Source organism: Cervus canadensis, chromosome 30, assembly GCF_019320065.1.
Source record: "Cervus canadensis isolate Bull #8, Minnesota chromosome 30, ASM1932006v1, whole genome shotgun sequence".
NCBI lineage: Eukaryota > Metazoa > Chordata > Mammalia > Artiodactyla > Cervidae > Cervus > Cervus canadensis.
Genome location: NC_057415.1, coordinates 34,250,778 through 34,271,997, shown reverse-complemented (window position 1 = coordinate 34,271,997; position 21,220 = coordinate 34,250,778). Strand labels below are relative to the sequence as shown.

At 44.0% G+C, this 21,220-nt stretch overlaps 1 protein-coding gene across 1 annotated transcript; it reads left to right on the top strand.

Annotated features, from left to right (window-relative positions):
- The first annotated feature begins 15,604 nt into the window (after nt 1–15,604).
- On the top strand, nt 15,605–20,817 carry LOC122431884 (salivary lipocalin-like). The gene is made up of 7 exons (XM_043453509.1): nt 15,605–15,862; nt 16,229–16,365; nt 17,751–17,824; nt 18,805–18,909; nt 19,269–19,370; nt 19,566–19,615; nt 20,552–20,817. The coding sequence occupies exons 1-6, from the start codon at nt 15,767–15,769 to the stop codon at nt 19,601–19,603; spliced, it is 552 nt and encodes a 183-aa protein (XP_043309444.1). The 5' UTR covers nt 15,605–15,766; the 3' UTR covers nt 19,604–19,615; nt 20,552–20,817.
- The last annotated feature ends 403 nt before the right edge of the window (nt 20,818–21,220 follow it).

The following is a 21,220-nucleotide window of genomic DNA, read 5'->3' as shown; positions in this document are numbered from 1 at the left end:
ATACTTTCTATGGTGAAACAGATCACCAGCCCAGGTGGGATGCATGAGACAAGTGCTCGGGCCTGGTGCACTGGGAAGACCCAGAGGAATCGGGTGGAGAGGGAGGTGGGAGGGGGGATCGGGAGGGGGAATAAGTGTAAATCTATGGCTGATTCATATCAATGTATGACAAAACCCACTGAAATGTTGTGAAGTAATTAGCCTCCAACTAATAAAAAAATTAAAAAAAAAATTGTAAAAATATATGAAAATGAAAATTAAGAGTAAGTAGTAGGGAATTTTAAAAGAAAAAAAATTTTTAAGAAGAAAAGAAAAAAAATTTTTTTAATTAAAAAAATAGTAAAAATATATCTAGGAATTTCTCTGGAGCTGTTGTGGGCAGTGTGGATTCGGTTCAGTTTCAGATAGCTCCTTGTTCCAGCTTAGACTTCTCGATATCTATAGGCCCCTTCTGGTGTAGTCGGTGTTAACTACAGGGATTTTAATCTGTTGCAGCAGTCACTTCTGAGGCGGTTCCCTTTGTTTATTTGGCTTCTGTTTTCAGGTCTCTTCAGCATCTAATTTCCACCCTGACACAGGCGGGCGGAGGTGGTCTCTTTGTTAGGTTCACTTGTTCAGTCAGCCGTGGGGAGGGAGGGGCGCTGCAGACAAATGTCACCGGCCTGTGTGGGGAGCACGCGCAGTGTTCTGGCCACACTGGGTTTGCCCCTGCTCGCGGGCGTGTGTGCTTTCCCTGTCTACACTGCTCAGGCTCCCAGCTGCTCTATAGGGAGCAGGCCCTGCGTTGCGTGCGGTTCCAGTTTTCAGGTCCTCCACAAAAGCGCGGACTCGGTTGGGCCTGCGTTTTGTGCCTTCCCCGCCCGAGCAGCTCAGGCAGCCAGGAGCTTGACGGGCGCACTCTCCCCGGTGCGGTGCGCCTTCTCCCGCCGCGGTCCCAGCCTCAGTTTCCGCAAGCGCTAGTCGCGTTTGCCTTGTGTCTCTGGTGGGGAGCTGGTCTCTAGCCGCAACCCTCCCGGCGGATGTCGACCATCCAGAATCTCAGGAAGTCTGTGGTTAGAAACTGGGAGCCTGTTTGCAGTTTGGTAGGGGGTGCCATCTCTGGGCCCGAGTTTGCCCCTTCCCCCTCCCCACTGCCTCCAGCCTCCAGCGGGGATGGGCCGGTCAGCTGCCAGCTAGCTCTTCTCTGGAATTGCTCCCTCTTGCTTTTGTTCTCCTTTCAAAGGCAATGGGCTGCTTTTCTGGGCGCCTGATGTCCTCTGCTAGCGATCAGAAGTTGTTTTGTGCAGTTTGCTCAGCGTTCAGATGTTCTTTCCATGAATTTGTAGGGGAGAAAGTGGTCTCCCTGTCCTATTCCTCCGCCATCTTAGCTCCTCCCCTCCACACAGTGCTTCTTAATACATGCATAGGAACCACTTGCAGATCTTGTTAAACATTAGCAGGCTCTCATTTAGTGGGTCTGGGGAGGGGCTTGAGACCACTAAATCAGTGTCTGCTACTGTTAAACAAGCTCCCAGAGACGCCAGTGCTACGCCATCTTTGGTGACCAGAGACACAGGTAAAGTGAAACCATTCTTCCTTTCTTCAGTTATTTTGCTCAATTTGGATGCTGGAACCTCTCTGTTGTACTTCTGAACTCTCATAAAGGCATTTTTGTCCATCAGTGGTTGTTAAAATAGGTGTATCTGTGGGGTTATGTGGGCTGGCACTTCCTATTCTATCATCTTGCTAATAAACCCAAATCAGTTGTGTATCATTTCACCCAAAAGACACACAGAGAGAAAGACACTGAGGTGTTTTTTGTTGTGGTGGTGGTGTGTTCTTCAAAAAAGATTTCTTTCTTCAGCTGTGCCGGTTCTTAGCTGTGGCATATGAACTCTTAGTTGCAGCACGTGGGTCTAGTTCCCTGACTGGGGGATCCAACCTGGGCCCCCCGCATTGGGAGCATGGAGTCCCACCAGGGATGTCTCAAAACATTGAGTTTACAAAACTAGTTTTTATTTTTCTAGAATATCTACTGAAATCAGGGATCAAATGAAAATTATGGTGGAATTGTTACTGGTTTTGGTTCTTGGACTCTTATTCAATAGAAATTTATAAGACGCCCCCACAAGGAATTCTGGCAAGGCTTTCTGGGGACTCACGCTGTGGGAGGGAGTGAAAGCAAGCCGCAGGTGCCCTAGTTCACTCCTGGAGGGAGGGTGAACTGGTTCCTCACACAGGATTACAGCAGGGGTGGGGCCAGGGCTTGAGCAAGAGGGGTGGCTTAGATGGTTTGCTTACCCCCTCTGTGGCTCTATGTACCCTGCTTTTGCTCTTAGCACTTCAGAAGCAGCAGGCTTTTGTGGCCTTTTGTATCTTACTGTTTATAATCACCCTGACTGTGCATGCGTGCAGCTATGTTTTCAGTTTCATATAGTTTCTTTGTATTCTGTTACTGGAGGAGGCGTTTGTCCAGGTGCAAACACGCAGCAAAGGGTCCCAGGTCCCAGCCCAAATCAGAGTCAGCTGTCGGTGGGAACTGTATTGCTTCCTTGTCCATTTTGCTCGGGGATGGAGGCCAACCACGCAGCCAAGTTCCATCAAGGATTTTCCATCATGACATTTAAATCCTAAACTGCGTTTTCATTTGTTCAGTATCACCCTTCTGCCACCTCAGTGCGCGTGAACTTGTAACAAATTGCGTTGATTTAAGGAAGGGCAGTGGACTTCCCTGGCGGCTCAAACGATAAAGCGTCTGCCTACAATGCGGGAGACCCGGGTTCGATCCCTGGGTCAGGAAGATCTCCTGTAGAAGGAAATGGCAACCCACTCCAGCATTCTTGCCTGGAAAATCCCATGGACGGAGGAACCTGGTAGGCTACAGTCCATGGGGTCATAAAGAGTCTGACACGACTGAGCAACTTCACTTCACTTCACTTCAAGGAAGGGCAGTGAGTCTACTGCAAAGAGCAGCACATAATAATATTCCAAATGCTGGTAGCATGAGGCAGGATTGCACAGTAGATCATATCTGCCACTTCCTTCCAAGGGTTAAAATAAACATTTATGTTAGGAAAACTAATAGTTAGGAAACTTTGCTGCTATATCAAAGATACAATTAGGAAGCTCTATTCTTGGCATGCAGCTGGACAGGAGATATGGGTCCTACATTAGGTTCCTGTTTCTGTGGCAACAAATAACCACAAAATTAGTGGCTTCAAACAGCAAAAGTTTATTTTCTTACCGCTTTGGAGGTCTGAAGTCTGACATGGGGATCCATGGGCCAAAACCAAGTAAGCCTGGTGTCTATAAATTTATTCAGATCATCTTTCAAGTCTTGTCTTAGAGTTTCAGAGTTCCCTCCTTAGTGATTGTCTGGTGTATTCTTGGTCATTAATTCCTATATATTGATATTTCACAGTTTTTTAAATGTTTTGTTTTTTTCAACCATTAGTTATTGTCATGAGTTTTTGCTGGTATAGAGAGATGTTACTGATTTTTGTAAGTTGATCTCTCTAGCAACCTTGATGAAATTTTTCATTAGGTATAATAAAATTAGTCCTAACACTGTGGATTCTGTTGGTTTTACAGGTACTTATATATGATTATATTATCTGCATGCCAATGCATCTCTTCCAATCCTTACACCTCTCTCTCTTTTCTTACTCCTCATTCTTTATCCAGAATCCCCAGGAATATTTTAACCATTGATATCATTTTTTCTATCCAGAGTTTGGCAAACTATGGCCCATTGGCCAAATTCAGTTCAGTGCCCATTTGTATGTAACCCATGAGCCAAGACATTTGCAATTGATGTAATATTATAAACACTCATTTTTAAGCCCACTTAAGCAAAATGTTATTCAAAACAGAATTTCATTCTTCTTATTAATAGATACATGTTTTTTCAAAACTGTACTAATATATTTTTAATTATATCAGAAAATGTGGAAATATGTTTTCTCTATTACTATATTAGTATCTATAATACATAATATCTTCAATTTTGACTCTTGGCCTATAAAGTCTAAAGTATTTACTATCTGGCTATTTTAGGAAATGTCTGCTGACTCCCTTTTCTACATCATGGCCTTTCCCCTGACTATTATTTACTACAGTTATTTGCACTGCATTTTCTCCTGAATAAACAAGTTTGTCAAATGGAACCCCTCAGAAGGCTTTCAATAAAATAGGCTTGAAATTATCGGATTGTGGATTAAAGAGATATTTTAAGTGGTCCTGTTACCACAGTCCTTCAAATATTATGAACAACTTCAACCTGAACAGAGGAAATTTAGATAAATGTCAAATTAACTCCCAGAGTAAATATCAAACCAGGACATCCTGAGGTTATTTTGGAGTTTCAGGGACAGTGATGAAGACTATAAATCTCTATTCTTGGCTTAGAAGACTTTGTCACTTGATTCTCTTGTCCCAGGACAGAACGTGAATTGAAATGGTCTGCTCCTGGAGGCAAGCCAATCAGGATACTATCTGCTGTTTTTCAAAATTAGCATTTCAGAAGTATTGTTTTGTTGGTTTCAAAATGTGTCAGTTCAGTTCAGTTGCTCAGTCATGTCTGACTCTTTGTGACCCGTGGACTGCAGTATGCCAGGCCTCTCTGTCCATCATCAACTCCCGGAGTTTACTCAACTCATGTCCATTGAGTTGGTGATGCCATCCAACCATCTCATCCTCTGTCATCTTCTCCTCCTACCTTCAATCTTTCTCATCATCAGGGTCTTTTCCAATGAGTCAGTTCTTTGCATCAGGTGGCCAAAGTATTGGAGTTTCAGCTTCAACATCAGTCCTTCCAGTGAATATTCAGGACTGATTTGCTTATGGATGGACTGGTTGGATCTACTTGCAGTCCAAGGGTCTTCTCCAACACCACAGTTCAAAAGCATCAATTCTTCGGTACTCAGCTTTCTTTACAGTCCAACTCTCACGCCCATACATGACTACTGGAAAAGCCAAAGCCTTGACTAAACAGACCTCTGTGGACAAAGTAATGTCTCTGCTTTTTAATATGCTGTCTAGATTGGTTATAACTTTCCTTCCAAGGAGTAATGTCTTTTAATTTCATGGCTGCAATCACCATCTGCAGTGATTCTGGAGCCCCCCAAAATAAAGTCTGCCACTGTTTCCATTGTTTCCCCACCTATTTGCCATGAAGTGATGGGATTGGATGCCATGATCTTAGTTTTCTGAATGTTGAGCTTTAAGCCAACTTTTTCACTCTCCTCTTTCACTTTCATCAAGAGGCTCTTTACTTCTTTTTCACTTTCTGCCATAAGGGTGGTGTCATCTGCATATCCAAGGTTATTGATATTTCTCCCCGCAATCTTGATTCTGGCTTGTGCTTCCTCCAACCCAGCGTTTCTCATGATGTACTCTGCATAGAAGTTAAATAAAGCAGGGTGACAATATACACACTTTACATACTCCTTTTCCTGTTTGGAACCAGTCTGTTGTTTCATGTCCAGTTCTAACTTTAGCTTCCTGACCTGCATACAGATTTCTCAAGAGGCAGTTCAGGTGATTTGGTATTCCCATCTCTTTCAGAACTTTCCAGTTTGTTATGATCCACACAGCCAAAGGCTTTGGCATAGTCAATAAAGCAGAAATAGATGTTTTTCCTGGACTCTCTTGCTTTTTCAGTGATCCAGTGGATGTTGGCAATTTGATCTCTGGTTCCTCTGCCTTTTCTAAATCCAGTTTGAACATCTGGAAGTTCACTGTTCACATATTGTTGAAGCCTGGACTTGGAGAATTTTGAGCATTACTTTACTAGCGTGTGAGATGAGTGCAATTGTATGGTAGTGAGAGCATTCTTTGGCATTGCCTATATTTGGGACTAGAATGAAAACTGACCTTTTCCAGTCCTGTGGCCACTGCTGATTTTTTCAAATTTGCTGGCATATTGAGTGCAGCACTTTCACAGCATCATGTTTTAGGATTTGAAATAGCTCAAGTGGAATTCCATCACCCCCACTAGCTTTGTTTGTAGCGATGCTTCCTAAGGCCCACTTGACTTCACAATCCAGGATGTCTGGCTTTAGGGTAGTGAACACAACATCGTGATTATCTGGGTCATGAAGATATTTTCTGTACAGTTCTTCTGTGTATTCTTGCCACCTCTTCTTAATATCTTCTGCTTCTGTGAGGTCCATACCACTTCTGTCCTTTATTGTGCCCGTCTTTGCATGAAATGTTGCCTTGGTATCTCTAATTTTCTTGAAGAGATCTCTAGTCTTTCCCATTCTATTGTTCTCCTCTATTTCTTTGCACTGATCACTGTGGATTTATTTCTCCTTGCTAGTCTTTGGAACTCTTCATTCAAATGAGTATATCTTTCCTTTTCTCCTTTGCTCTTCACTTCTCTTCTTTTCACAGCTATTTGTAAGGCCTCTTCAGACAGCCATTTTGCTTTTTTGCATTTCTTTTTCTTGGGGATGGTCTTGATCCCTGTCTCCTGTATAATGTCACGAACCTCCATCCATAGATCATCAGGCACTCTGTCTATCAGATCTAGTCCCTTAAATCTATTTCACACTTCCACTGTATAATCGTAAGGGATTTGGTTTAGGTCATACCTGGTCTAGTGGTTTTCCCTACTTTCTCGATTTAAGTCTCAATTTGGTAGTAAGGAGTTCGTGATCTGAGCCACAGTCATCTCCCGGTCTTGTTTTTGCTGACTGTATACAGCTTCTCCATCTTTGGCTGCAAACAATATAATCAGTCTGATTTCAGTGTTGACCATCTGGTGATGTCCATGTGTACAGTCTTCTCTTGTGTGATATCAAAATGTGTGATAACTCTATTTTGGTAATAGTGGTCTCAGCAAGGCAACAGTGAGTGGAGGCATGAAGGGAGATCTTAATTCCTTGCCCAGGAACTGAACCTGGATAGCCTGGATGGGAACCAGGGATCCTAGCTCCCAGACCAGCAAGGGCTAGAGGCTAGAAGCTATTTCCCCCTGACCTTTGCCCTCAGCGAAAAATGCATTTATCACTGCAGCAGTGAGTGGAGGCGTGAAGCAAGATTTTAATTTCCTGCCCAGGAACTGTTCCCTGCCCAACAAATTGAATTTGTTTTAGATGAGACAGAAGCAAGGCACAGATGCACACCCGGAGACAAGGGGTGTGGGCATCGCCCTAGTGAGGAGGAGCGCAGTGAAGAGGTGGTTAAGTCATTTATATAGCTCAGTTCTTCCGTGTCTTTGTCTTCCTTCAGGCCAATTATCTGATTTCTTTTTCCACACCTGACCTGCACTAGAACCCTCCCCTGGGTACGCCTGCACCCCTCAACCAAGATGGATGTTGAAGTGAAGGCTTCTGGGAGGAGCAAGACTCGTTACGGCCTGGAGTCATTCCTTGACTTTGACCCACAGGGAGCCTTTCTGTCCCTGTGTAGTGTCTTCCTTGTCCTGAAAGAGGTGGGGGCAGAGATCCCTTAATCCTCTACTCAAACAGGGTTTTACCTCTATGTCCCTGCCGTGACTCTTACCTTGATTATTGCCATGAGTGTTCCCTTAAGGTGTTTACAAGAGACAAACATGGGCTATTTACCCTGTAACTGTTGTTGCTTCCTTTTTGGAGGGCAAAGAGGGGACTGACTGTCAATGTCCTAACTGCAGCCCTACCATCTCTTGTCTCAGGAAATGTGAATAGTGACCAGTCTCCAGCCTGAAGCCCACATCTTCATGCCCCATGAAATGTAAACAGGAGGCCAGTTCAAAATGTCTAACCTGGAGCCCACCTATCTCCTGCATAAATAATAGACAATTACTGGCATCACCGACTCAACGGACATGAGTTTGAGCAAACTCCGTGAGATGGTGAAGTTCACAGAAGCCTGGTGTGCTGCAGTCCATGGGGTCGCAAAGAGTTGGACATGACTCAGCAACTGAACAACAATTGGCTCACCACTTGATAAGAAAGAAACCGGAGTGCCAGTTTTTTCAGAAGAGCCTGGCCTGGGAAACAAGGTCTGGTTAGTAGTGCTCTCAGGGATTATCCAGCCGTCAGAATTCCCACAACCTAACACAACTACCTTCCTTTCCCCATGTTTGTATTAAACCTGAACTAGTTCCTCACACAGTTTTCCTCAGACACCCCCTGAGCAAGCCCATCTCTGAACCCTAGTCCTTGCTGCTTCCTTTGTGTGAAACACTCATCTCCCAGATACCTGCATGACCCACTGTCTCACGGCCCTCTGGCACCTGGGTGACAGCTCTAAACTCCAAGTCTAAGTAGCACTCTTTCCCCACCTTTCCTGGTGGGCCTTCCATATGTATTTGTTTATTGCCTATACCCACTCCCTCTAGAATGTGAACATGATGAAGTTGAGGCGTTTCTTTTATTCCCTGCGGTACCAACAGGTGAAACAGTGCTCACAGTGACACCAGCAGGCACACCAGGCTTGTTGTCTCCATGAGCGGCCTTCCTGACCTGCACCGGAAAGATTAGAGAGCCCATCTTCTTTCTCCCTTGTCTGGTGGTAATACTTTCATGAGTGTGTTTCAGATCAGACCAAAGAATGTGGGGTCTTTAGTATTTTTCCCATTGGTAAAATTGGAGAGATGGGAACTCTAAGGCGATTGGTTCAGAAAATCTCTTCACAAAACACTAGGCTCTGAATATATGGGGGCCTAGTTGTCACACACACACACACACACACACACACACACACACACAGGTTTAGCAGTCAGCCTTGAGAGAAGAGCAGAAAGTCCATGACCCTTCCTCCCCACCTCCTACAACCTGGCCACAGTGCTATTCCCATTCCATGTCTGTCCAGTCTGCTAGGGGTCTTAAAAAAAAGTTAAGATTCAAGAAGCTACTGACATAGTAGGTACAAGACTTGGCCAGATGGAGGGAGATGGATGTTTCTGGAATGTGATCCAGTCTTCTGAGCTGACTCTGGGTTAGCTGAAGGCACTAGGGTTACTTGCTCAGTTGTGTCTAACTCTTTGCAACTCCATGGACTGTAGCTCACCAGGCTCCTCTTTCCATGGGATTCTCCAGGCAAGAACACTGGAGTGGGTTGCCATTTCCTTCTCCAGGAGATCTTCCTGACCCAGGGATTGAACCCAGGTCTCTCGCATTGCAGGCAGATTCTTTACCATCTCAGCCACCAGGGAAGCCTTTGAAAGACTATTAGAAGGCACTAGAGGTCTCTGTGTATACTGGTTAAAATGGAAGAGCAGATTTGCAGGATTCAGAAGTAAAGCAGGGACTGTATGAGGGGAGCTCAGGTGATAGCCTGTGCCTGGGCTTTACTGTTTTCAGTTTCCTCAAGTTGGTTTGACTGATTTGATTCACACCTTTTTAAGATATTTCCTATGTGGACCATTTTTACAGTCTTTCTGGACTTTGTTGCAATATTGCTTCTATTTTTATGTTTGGTTTTTTGGCTGTGAGGCATGGTGCATCTTAGCTCCCTGACCACTGGACCAGCAGGTAAGGTCCTGACCCATAGATTCTTGTAGACAAATATGAGTCTTGATTCAACAAAAACAAAGAAATTCCTACATTTGTCATCATCTTATATGATACATATATTGCTATACCTCATCCCCAAACTGTCAGCTATGCCCACATCTCCCCATTGCTTTAAGGCCAGGAAAAGATTTGTAAAAAGCTTCCCCCTACCCCTGAGTTGTTGCTCTCAAATCTCTTCCACTGTACTTTTTCATCTCAGCTCTAAGGCAAGAAATATAGTAAGAATTCATTTATGTCTTCTCTATCTTTAAAAGTGGAATAACAACAATGCATGTTCAGTCAGTGGTTGGGGACCAGGTACTTAACTTGTTGCCACAAATGGAAGCACATAGTGTCTGCTTTTCTGGTATGAAAGCACCCCCTGAATCCTTCTAGAAGTGCCTGCATTCATGATCTGTCACTCAGTGGTGTCTGACTCTTTGCAATGTGTGGACTGTAACCCACCAGGCTCCTCTATCCATGGAAATTATCTGGGCAAGAATACTGGAGTGGGTTGCTATTTCCGCCTCCAAGGATCTACCCGACCCAGGGGTCGAACTCACATCTCCTGCGTTGGCAGGAGGATTCTTCACAACGGAGCCACCTAGGAAGCCCCATTAGATAAGCCGTCAAATTATCCATTCACCCATCAAATACTTGTTGACCCAAAGGGTTGCTCCTTGCCCTTCACTTGATCAGACTCTCAACTATGTCCCTAGTGTCACGTTTTGGGGAAATCTACATGCAGCTCCTTCAGTAGTAACTACCAGGCAGACACCCCTGAGGGTCTAAAGCATTGCTTACTCCTGTTCCATCTGTCCTCCGAGTCAGAAACATCAAGCCTCGATCTGGGTCGTGGAGTCAGTCAGCGTAGGAGCTCTGGGATCAGACAGTCTTGGGTTCCAATATGGGTTCTCCCACTTGCTCGCTGTGTGATCTTGGTAAGTTTACTTAACCTCTCTGAGTCTTAGTTTATACCTTTATAAACAGGATAATAATACTTATCATACTGATCTATTATGAAGATTCTATGAAATAATATTTATAAAGCACTTGTCTGATACTCATTGATATTTACTCTTAGACAGCAAAATATTATTTTTTAACTTCTGTCCCCAGTACAGATCGTTCTTCTACTGCTGCAAAATATATCCCCATTGTAACTACCTGCCTTAGTAAGTGGATTATGGCACAATTCCATGCTTGAACAAATATGTCTTTAACAGTCCTCCTTTATTTGATTGCCAGTTGTTTCTAACTTTGCTTAAGTCTAATCATCTTAAATATAAAAATAACAGATGCAAGTTGACTGTAATAAAGTAGTTTGGATTCAGGTGTCAGTGCCATGTTTGAACTGAGGGAATGTGATTAAATATTACCTCTGTTTCTAAAAGATTACCTCTAAATGTTTGAGGCATGGGCAGCTGACCCCTGTAATGACTGGTTCATGTGTGCTCATGGGCTCAGTTGTATTTGCCTCTTTGAGACCCCATGGACTGTGGCTCATGAGGCTCCTCTATCCATGGAATTTTCCAGGCAAGAATACTGGAGCGGGTTGCCGTTTCCTACTCCAGGGATCTTCCCAACCCAGGGATCGAACCTTCAATTCTTGGGCCTCCTGCATTGGCAGGCAGATTCTTTACTACTGCACCACCTGGGAAGCCCTAACAAAAATGAGGATCATATTCAGTTGATCCCATAAAGGGAGCAATTCAGAGGCTAGCTCTCCAGGTGGCAACAGAAGACAGGGTGTACATTGTTCTGTCTGAGACTCTCATTAGCCTCACTCATCTCCCTCCACAAAATCTTTGCTTCTTAGGGAGCCTCCTGTTCCCTCTCCACTGGGCCAGGAGAGGACTGTGGTCTGTTGAAGCTGGGTTCTGTAGATAAAACTCTGCTAATCTGAAGGGGAAACATTCTTCTGGTTCTGTTCCTGGAGTGAGGTGGTCGGTCAGTCTATGATTAGACAAAATCATGGTTTCTTTTTCTCATTTTTATTCCTCTTGTACATTACAATTGGATTCTCTATTTCCCTATATAATTTTTTCCCCTTTCCCCTTATATTTAGATTGTTTTCAGATTATCCTCACACTGGCTGGGACTCTCTTGAAGACACAGCCCTTATCTTGTTTATCTCTTCAGGCCCCCAAAGTGCCTAGTATAGTATAAGCCCAGTGTGTGGCGCAGGTGTTTGGTAATGGTAGTTAAGTTGAATCATTATTTTTTGTGTGTCTTCTGGTCAATTTCTGCTTTTAATTATTTTCCCTTTATTTATTAATTGCAGTATAGTTGAGAATCCCATGGACAGAGGAGCCTGGTAGGCTATAGTGCATAGGGTAGCAAAGAGTCTGACAAAATTGAAGTGACTTAGCATGCATGCACATAGTTGATTTACAATGTTGTGTTGCTTCAGATATATAGCAAAGTAATTCAGCTACATATGTATATATACATCTATTTTCAGATTCTGAATCATTATTTTTCAAAAATCCTTTAGTAGCGATGTCTACTAAAGCAGCTTGCTACACCACAAACAAAGTTGCTCAACATCAAATACCCTGTGTGTCTTGCATTCTATGACAGATGTATTCACCATTCATGGTGAACAAGTGCACTTTTGTAAAATGAATCCTTACACCGTGTGCTTACATCATCATCTGAGAGATGCTAGCATCAGTGGTTGTTACTCTTCTATTTTCTTTTTTTGGTCATCTTTCCCCATCTCTCTACCCCTTCTTCTCTTTCACAGTATAAAGGTTGACGACTCATTCAACTGTGATATTTATTGGTCATCTACAAGTTGTGAGAGTGTTTCATATCATTAATTTACAACTCCTACCACAAATATTTAAGCACAATCCAGGAATATTATGAAGAAAGCTGAGCACCAAAAAATTGATGCTTTTGAACTGTGGTGTTGGAGAAGACTCTTGAGAGTACCTTGGACTTCAAGGAGATCCAACCAGTCCATCCTAAAGGAGATCAGTCCTGGGTGTTCACTGGAAGGACTGATGCTGAAGCTGAAACTCCAATAATTTGGGCACCTCATGTGAAGAATTGACTCAGTGGAAAAGACCCTGATACTGTGAGGGATTGGGGGCAGGAGGAGAAGGGGATGACAGGGGATGAGATGGCTGAATGGCATCACTGACTCAATGGACATGAGTTTGAGTAAACTCCGGGAGTTGGTGATGGACAGGGAGGCCTGGAGTGCTGTGATTCATGGGGTCGCAAAGAGTCGGACATGACTGAGCGACTGAACTGAACTGATTGTAAAGCTAAGCATCACTCCTGATTGATTTAATATTAGTTCAGCTTTGGTTTTGACTGGATCTTCTTTCACCAAGCCGCCAGGTGAATTGCATCATACCTTTGGGATTTTTGAAGCCTTGACCTTACTCTCTCAGTTAATACAGGCTGTCCTGGCAGTGCTTGAGCTTTCCACCTAAAATGTGGTAGATCTGAAATGGAAGTAAATAACCAGAGTGGGGAACAGTCAACTCAGATCTTAGTATCAAAAGATAAGATCACCTACAACATAGGCTTCTGATCATAGATTTCAATCCTATGCCCTCTCTCCACTCCTGTGGGCCAGAAGCTAACAATGAAGTCACTGCCCCAAAGTAATATTCTCATTTACAAAAGGATTTTCTACAAGGTTATTTCTCAAAACTAGAATCCTTGGTCCTTTTTAAGCTTCCCAGGTGGCACCAGTGCTAAAGAATCCTCCTGCCAAAGCAGGAGACACAAGAGACACAGGTTCGATCCTTGAGCCAGGAGATTCCCCAGAGTAGGGAATGGCACCCCACTCCAGTATTATTTCCTGGAAATCCCATGGGAAGAGCAGCCTGTCAGGCTACATTCCATGGGGTTGCAAAGAGTCAGACACAACTGAGTGACTGAGCACATTCTAGTGCTTTTAAGAGAGGATTTAAGGTTCAGCCATTCCAGAGGTGATTCTAGGTATCAGGTCCTGTGGTAGGTACAAAGCAGAAGGAGAAAGACATCTCCCCCAGCAGCAGAAAGTTACAGTGTGGAGCTCTAAGGGTTGGGAGTAGTGGTGGAACGGGACTGTAATCCTGTGTGAAGCAGTGGTAGCTCACTCGCCCTTCGCACCACAGTCCAGGGAAAGTTGTGCAAACCTGGTTGCTTATAGGCTGCCCCCCATTCTCGGAAAGAATCAAATGGGGGGAATAAAGTCCAGAGCCTTTGCTACCATTTATCAAATTCAGTTTTTCCATCCCAGGGGCTTGGAAACCCACAACCCACCTATGATGACAAAATAGCAGTGACTGGATATCAGTTAAGCATGAGCTAGTAATGGTCACACAAGGACCTGGGATGAATTTTTTAAAAATATGGACCATTTTTATAAAAATCTGTAGCTGTATTTCTTCTGTTTTATGTTTTGACTTTTTGGCCACAAGGCATGTGGCATCTTAGCTCCCAGACCAGGAGAACAATGTCCCCTGCATTGGAAGGCAAAGTCTTAACCACTGGACCACCAGGGAAGTCCCTGGGAAAACTTTTAAAGCAAGCATAGATAGAATGCCACAATTCCTAGGTCCACTGCCTGTGCCTGCTCCTCTCGTGACACCAGTCACTCTCTCTTTTAGGGGCACAGAAGGGGACCATTGGGATTCCCTGGTGGTTCAGCGGTAAAGAATCCTCCTGCCAATGCAGGAGACTTGGGTTCAGTTCCCTGGTTGTAAAGATCACCTGGAGAAGGAAATGGCAAACCACTCCAGGATTCTTGCTTAGGGAATTCTGTGGACAGAGGAGCCAGGTGGGGGTACAGTCCGTGCGTCACCCAGAGTCAGACCCGCTGAGCAAGGCAGAATGTGCTGTAGCTTTTAACAAGCTCCAGTTGAGGGTCAAGGACCCTAACACAACATTGTCCTCTCACCTGCCAGGTTCTTCCCACATGCTCTGCACTTCTGCAGTCGTCCCTCCCTAGCTTGCAAGACCCACCCCAAGTCCTGCTGTCTCCAGGAATAAGTCTCTGACCCACCAGCCCAAGATGTGCTGGACATTCTGTTGAGGGTTCCACACAAAAAGTCTTACTGAATCCCTTCAGTGACCCACTGGCAGGTATAATTATCCCCTTTGATGAGGAATCTGAGGCTCAGAGGTCTTAAATCTGTTCTCATGGCTTCAAAATGGCAGAGATAGGAAGGAAGCTCAGGTCTCCATGACTCCAAAACCTGTGTTCTTAGGCATTTTCCGTTTTAAAAACTATGTGTTTATTTTTGGCTGTATTGGGTCTTACTTGTGGCATGTGGGCCCTGTAGTTCAGACACATGGACTCAGTAGTTGTCACTCATGAGCTTTGTTGCTCTGTGGCATATGGGATCTTAATTCCCCGAACAGGGATGGAACCACATCCCTCTATTGGATGGCAGATTAACCAGTGGACCACCAGGGAAGTCCACTTAGGCACTTTCTGCATGATATTGCCGCCTACCATCACCCCTTTGCTAATCAATGATGGTCTGGACTTGGTCACACTCACTGGAGTTATTTTCATGCTTGTAAGATTAAGTTCTTCTGGAGTATATGAAGCAATTCCCCACCTTCCTTGAAGGAAGGATGACATCTTGTACTTCTCTGTCTTATGGGACCTATGAATGGTGAGGTATAAATGGTGATTAAACACTTGCTCAGTCATTTTGTAGAAAGGAAAAAGTACAGGGGTTGAGTTCAGAGAATAAGGAAAAGGAATTTAAATGTACAGAATATCAGACACCATACTTTAAAGACGTTGTTAAGATTTTATTCAACCCTGTTTTAACCAACTCTGTGTTAATGCTTTGTGGTAGTTACCCTCACCTTTGGCAGAGACAGTTTCTTTGTTTCTGAGGCTATCAAAATGGAGTGACTCTCCAAATTCCACTGAGACACAGGGTCTCCAAACAGCCCACTTCCTGGTTAGACTCCCTTTCTGTCACATGTAGCTGGATTTTGGATTCTAAGCCAGATCCACAGTTAAATCTGGTTCCACAAGGCAGCCCTTTCAAGCCTCCACTATTTTTCTTGAGTTTTTGTTTTGAGAAATTTAAGGTCACTAAATAGATCTAAAAGAGATGATGTTGCCAACTTCAAAAGGTCAGGAACAGTCCTTGGCCTCACCTAAGTGAATGACAGCCCATTTCACATTGGGGGAGGAGCAGAGGTGGTGCCTTGAGGACAGTAAACTGGACCTGGAGTGGATATAAAAAAAGGGGCCCTGGGGAGCCAAGCCACCATCAGGAAGAGACTCACTCCCAGTGACAGTAGAGAAGACAGCGCTGTCTCCTGCCAAGATGAAGCTGCTGCTGCTGCTGTGTCTGGGGCTGACCCTAGTCTGTGCCCAGGAGGGAAACTCTGATGTTGTGAGAAGCAACTTTGATATTCCAAAGGTAAGGGCAGGGAAGCATAGTGACTTTGAATTTTGCAGCATAGTTTGGAAGATTCTGAAGCAGGGTGGCGATCTGTGAGGGCAGGAGTTCCTTGACATAGTAGAGGAAATGGGAGGTTTCAAACCTTGGTCTAAGGGCAGTGGTGCCATGTTAAAAGGTGACAACACTTGGGGAAGCTTCAACTTACAGGAGGAACAGTGAGCAGTGGCAAGTGTCCTTGATATGGCACCAGTTGACCCGAGTCTAATTTCATCTTCACATCACTATGTTGAGTCCTGGCCCAGAGGTCAGGGTACAAGGAGACAAGGGTTCATGTTGTATTCCTTTCCTCTTTTCTCACACAATCATTTTATTGATTTATTTTAGATTGCAGGGGAGTGGTATTCCATTCTCTTGGCCTCAGACCTCAGGGAAAAGATAGAAGAAAACGGTAGCATGAGAGTTTTTGTGGAACACATCGATGTCTTGGAAAATTCTTCATTGTCATTTAAATTTCATACAAAGTAAGTATGGGTTTTTTTTGCTTGGGAAAGGAAACATAGAAGTCTGAATATGGTCCTGGACCTTTACACACAAACACGCAGACACATACGTATGCATACGTTCTGCATCTGTACCTAAAATTGGGACCCATCATTGGGGTCCACCAAGGCTTGATGAACCTAAACCTGTGACTTTTCTAGATTTGGAGATAAGAACTGGGACAGGGATACAAGTAAATGGGAGTTCAGGTCAGTTCAGTCACTCAGTCGTTTCCGACTCTTTGCGACCCCATGGACTGCAGGATGCCAGGCTACCCTGTCCACACCAAATCCCAGAGCTTACTCAAACTCATGTCCATCAAGTCAGTGATGCCATCCAACCATCTCATCTTATGTCATCCCCTTCTCCTCCTGCCATCAATCTTTCTTGAAGATTGAGTTCTTGATCTGAACTCAAGGAGTTCATGATCTGAGACACAGTCAGTCCCGGTCTTGTTTTTGACGACTGTACTTCTCCATCTTTGGCTGCAAAGAATATATTCATCTCCATCTTTGGCTGCAAAGAATATATTCAGTCTGATTTCAGTATTGACCATCTGGTGATGTCCATGTGTAGAGTCTTCTCTTGTGTTGTTGTAAGAGGGTGTTTGCTATGACCAGTGTGTTGTCTTGACAAAACTCTGTAAGCCTTTGACCTGCTTCGTTTTGTACTCCAAGGCCAAACTTGCCTGTTACTCCAGGTATCTCTTGACTTCCTACTTTTGCATTCCAGTCCCCTATAATGAAAAGAACATCTTTTCTTGGGTGTTAGTTCTTGAAGGTCTTCTAGGTCTTCATAGAACCATTCAACTTCAGCTTCTTCATCATTACTGGTCAGGGCATAGACTTGGATTACTGTGGGAGTTGAGGAGGTAATGGGTAGAGGGGTGTCAGATCATTAGTAGTATGGAAAGACATCACAGGTTAAGAGCACCAGATTCAGAATCAATAGCCGATCCAGTTCTTGAATCTCCGAGTTACCAAGAAAATTCATCTGTTTCTTCTTCAGTCTTCTCTGGAGTAAAAGACAATGACATAATTCTCTCTGTGTATTTTTCTGAGGATCAAGTGAGATGATGTTTGTAAGTCACTATCTGAGAAGTTGGCACTGGGTCAAAACCCAGATAATTCTCTAGGCAAGTGGCTGTCATAATAGTAATAGTGGGAAGTGGTGATAGAGACATAGGGAAAGAAGTCGTGGACTCATTCTAAAGTACCAAATGAAATGAAATAATGTAAATAAAAGTGCTTTGGACACCATACCCAGAATGTTCAACAGCTAATCAGTGGAATGGGAAACTCAGGTAGAATGTGAGGGAGCCAATCCCATCAGGATCTCTTGGGCATCAGCTCATTCTGTTTTACAGGGTAAACGGAGTGTGTACTGAGCTTTCTTTGGTTTCTGACAGCACAGGAGAGGATGGCGTATACACTGTTAGCTGTGAGTATGTTTTTTTTAAAAAAATCTTTCTAAATTCTACTCCCAAGTGCAAGGAATTTGCTAAAGTCCAGGATCTTGATCAGTTCCTGATATGCATAATAATAATCTAATGTGGCCATCTAATAGCCAATATCCTAAATTTGGCAGAAATGTGTGTGTGTCAAAGCCAGTGCCTGGCATGCAATACCATCAGACAGAGAAAGCAGCTTGGTCATATGTACTTCCCGCAACAAAAGGAAGTTGGCAAAATAAAAAGCAAATTGGAAGGACAGCTTCTCATTCTTTGCCTACTTAAAAAAATAGATTTATTTATTTTTGCTACACCGAGTCTTTGCTGTTTTCAGGCTTTCTCTAGTTTCAGCAAGCAGGGGCGACTCTCTAGTCGCAACGCCCAGGCTTCTCATTGCGGTGGCTTATCTCTTGTTGTGGATCATGGGCTTCATGGCTTTAGCACTCTCAGGCTCAGCACTTGCACCTCATGGGCTTAGTAGTTGGGACTGTGGGCTCTAGAGTATACAGTCTTAGTTTCTGCGAGGTATGTGGAGTCTTCTTGGACCATGGATCAAATCTGTGTCCACTGCATTGGCAGATGGATTCTCAGCCGCTGGATCAGCAGGGTAGTTCCCTGCCCCACTTTCCGACGTCAAAAGATCATTGCCACAGTGTATCATTCAGGATATAGCACTGGGTATATAAGGCCAATGGGGCTTGTAGAGAACACAGAGGCACGTAGTTGGCAGAGATGGTTGAAGGAGGTAGGTAAGTCTCAGGTGTCAGGATAGAGGGGAAGTTACTTCTGTGACTGAATTTTTCTACCCCTAGTGGTCATTGCCTCAAGATGCCTAGAGAGATGCAGATGGAAGGCAGTAGACATCACTATTTCTTTCAGGATTTGTTTTGTGGGAGAGAACAGGTAAAAGGGTTTCACGTCTTTCCCACAGACCGAAGAACTTCTGAGCTGTGTTCTGTTTTCTCCACAGATGATGGAAAAAATATATTTCGCATACTTGAAGTGAACTATAGTCACCATATTATTTTTTATCTTGAGAACTTCAGCGACTCGTACAAACTGCTAGAGCTCTACGGTAGAGTATTTTCACGCTGGCGCTCATCTTGGGGTGGGGAGACCAGGGAAGGAAGGAAGCCTGGAGACAGAGTGGACCTCCCAATGGTACCCTGGGACCTCTCTCCTCATTAAAGACAGATGCTCCCCTTTGGTAAAATCTCTCAGGCTCAGTGATGGGAAGATGATGATTCTCTCATTGTGCCAGAAAGATATCCTAAAGGTGTCACATTCAAGAAAGACTTTTTTCCATCCCTGAGACTTGTGCCTAAGCACGCAATCAGTTCCATTCCCTTTCCCACTCGGCCGGAGACCCACCCCTCTCATGAGCCTCAGTCACCAGGAAACAGGACAAAGCTCTCCTTGTTACTCTTCCCACAGCCCGAGAACCAGATACGAGCCCAGAACTCAAGAACAAGTTTGTGGAAATTTGCCAGAAGTATGGAGTTGTTAAGGAAAACGTGATTGACCTGACCCAAGAGGGTAAGTTGAGCTATCTCTGGCTTTCTCTGCCTAAAGTCCCATGTTGCTGAGTAGGAATGTTACTGAAGGGAGAAATCCAAGAGGAGTTAATACCCCCATTCAGTCCCCTTTGTCCTAACCTGGAAAACCATCTGGTTTCGTTCTGGGAAATAAACTGGGGTTGGAGTTTGAATGTGCTCTTCTCTGCCTCTACAGATCGCTGCTTCCAGGCGCGAGGGAATGGAGTGGCCTAGGGCTGCAGTTTGGTGAGCTCTGCTGGAGACACGGCGGCCCAGGGTTCAGTACCTTCCAGAAGCATTAGGGGTTTACAGTAGAAGATTTAAAAAATCACAGTAAAGATAATTTGGTAGGAAGAGCTTGAAATTTGGAATTACAGGACCTGGGTTCAGGATCTACTCCTGCCATGAGCTTTTTAGCAAATGACACACCAATTAAAAGGGGAACAATGATGTCTACCTTACAGAATTAGTGTGGATATAATGCTGAAGAAAAGGGCTCAGTAATTGATAATGTGGGAAAAATCAGTATTCGACTTACAGTTTTAAACGGGAAAAGGATGTGAATATGAAACTCAAATACATTCTGTGTTTGTAGTCCATCTTCTAATCCTGAAAGCCCATGTCACCCTTCAATATATGGAAAAGATTTCTCCCTCCAATCTCTGCACATCCTTAACTTGTAATCTGGAAACAGAGCTGTCTGAGCTCCCAGTTGTCCTCCAACCTAGAAAATAGACTCTTGAGTTTCCTCCTCTGTTTCCTGTCTCAGACTTATTGTGTGGCTTCATTCAGATAATGTAAGTGAAAGTCTTAGCAACTATGGCTTACGTAAAGTCAGCATTTAATAAAAGATTGCTATGGCTTTTGTCAATTTGTCAAAGACACTTTAAAACTATCAGTGCTGAGGATGGCAGAAAGAAGCCTAGCATCCTTCATTGCTTCCACTCTTCTTTTCATAGGCTCAGTTGGGGCAGGTTAAGATGGGATCAAAAATAGAAAAAAACAGGAAAAGAATCACTAACACCCTCCCTTTCCCTATTCTGGCAAATAGCATGGGTTAGAATGCAGGTTGGTGACTATTTCTTCAATGTATTTTTGGAAATAGAAATTCTCTTTATCCTCAGTTCAATCTGAGAAGCACTTAATATGCTTTTGTGTTCTCATTCTCATTTGCTTATTTAGTGCCACCTGATTTGGGCTCCAGAATCTTCTCTTCCATGGTTCCCATCTTATGACAAGTGCTGGGACCTGACTTCCATCACTGTTGCATGTGAAGGCACCGTCTCTGCATCTTCAGGATATTCCCTAATTATCTAGGAACACTTAGCAGCTCACTGAGAATCAAAGTTTCCTCCAGATTTCCGATTCCCTTTGCCCCATTCAGGACAACAGTGCCATGAATAAAACCTTCCTCAACCTGTTCAGTAAATGATTTGCCTTGCAATCAATCATGTGGTTTTTCTTCGTTTGTGTAAGAGACATGGGGGTGGCAGGAAGAAAATGAGGCCTCGTGACCATACTCTTCCCCTAGCCTCTCAGAACCTTCCCTGAGTTTCAGGCTTTTCCCTCGTCTGCAGTCATTCTCTGTCCCAGCGAGTGCTACTTGTCTTCTGAGTTGCCCATTTCTTAGTGACCTGATAAACTGTAAGACTTGCCCTAGAAATTGCTGCATCCTAGAATTCTCTTTTTCAGTGGGGGTACTGAAAGAGAGTTGCTGCTGGGGCTGACACCAGCTCAACATGTTTTAGGATACGCCTTTACACCCCAGCTTCTCTAACTCATCCATCCTCTGAGATGGTCAGTGTCCTTTCTTTCTTTTTCTGGTATGGCAAATGCTTTTATTTTGCAGAA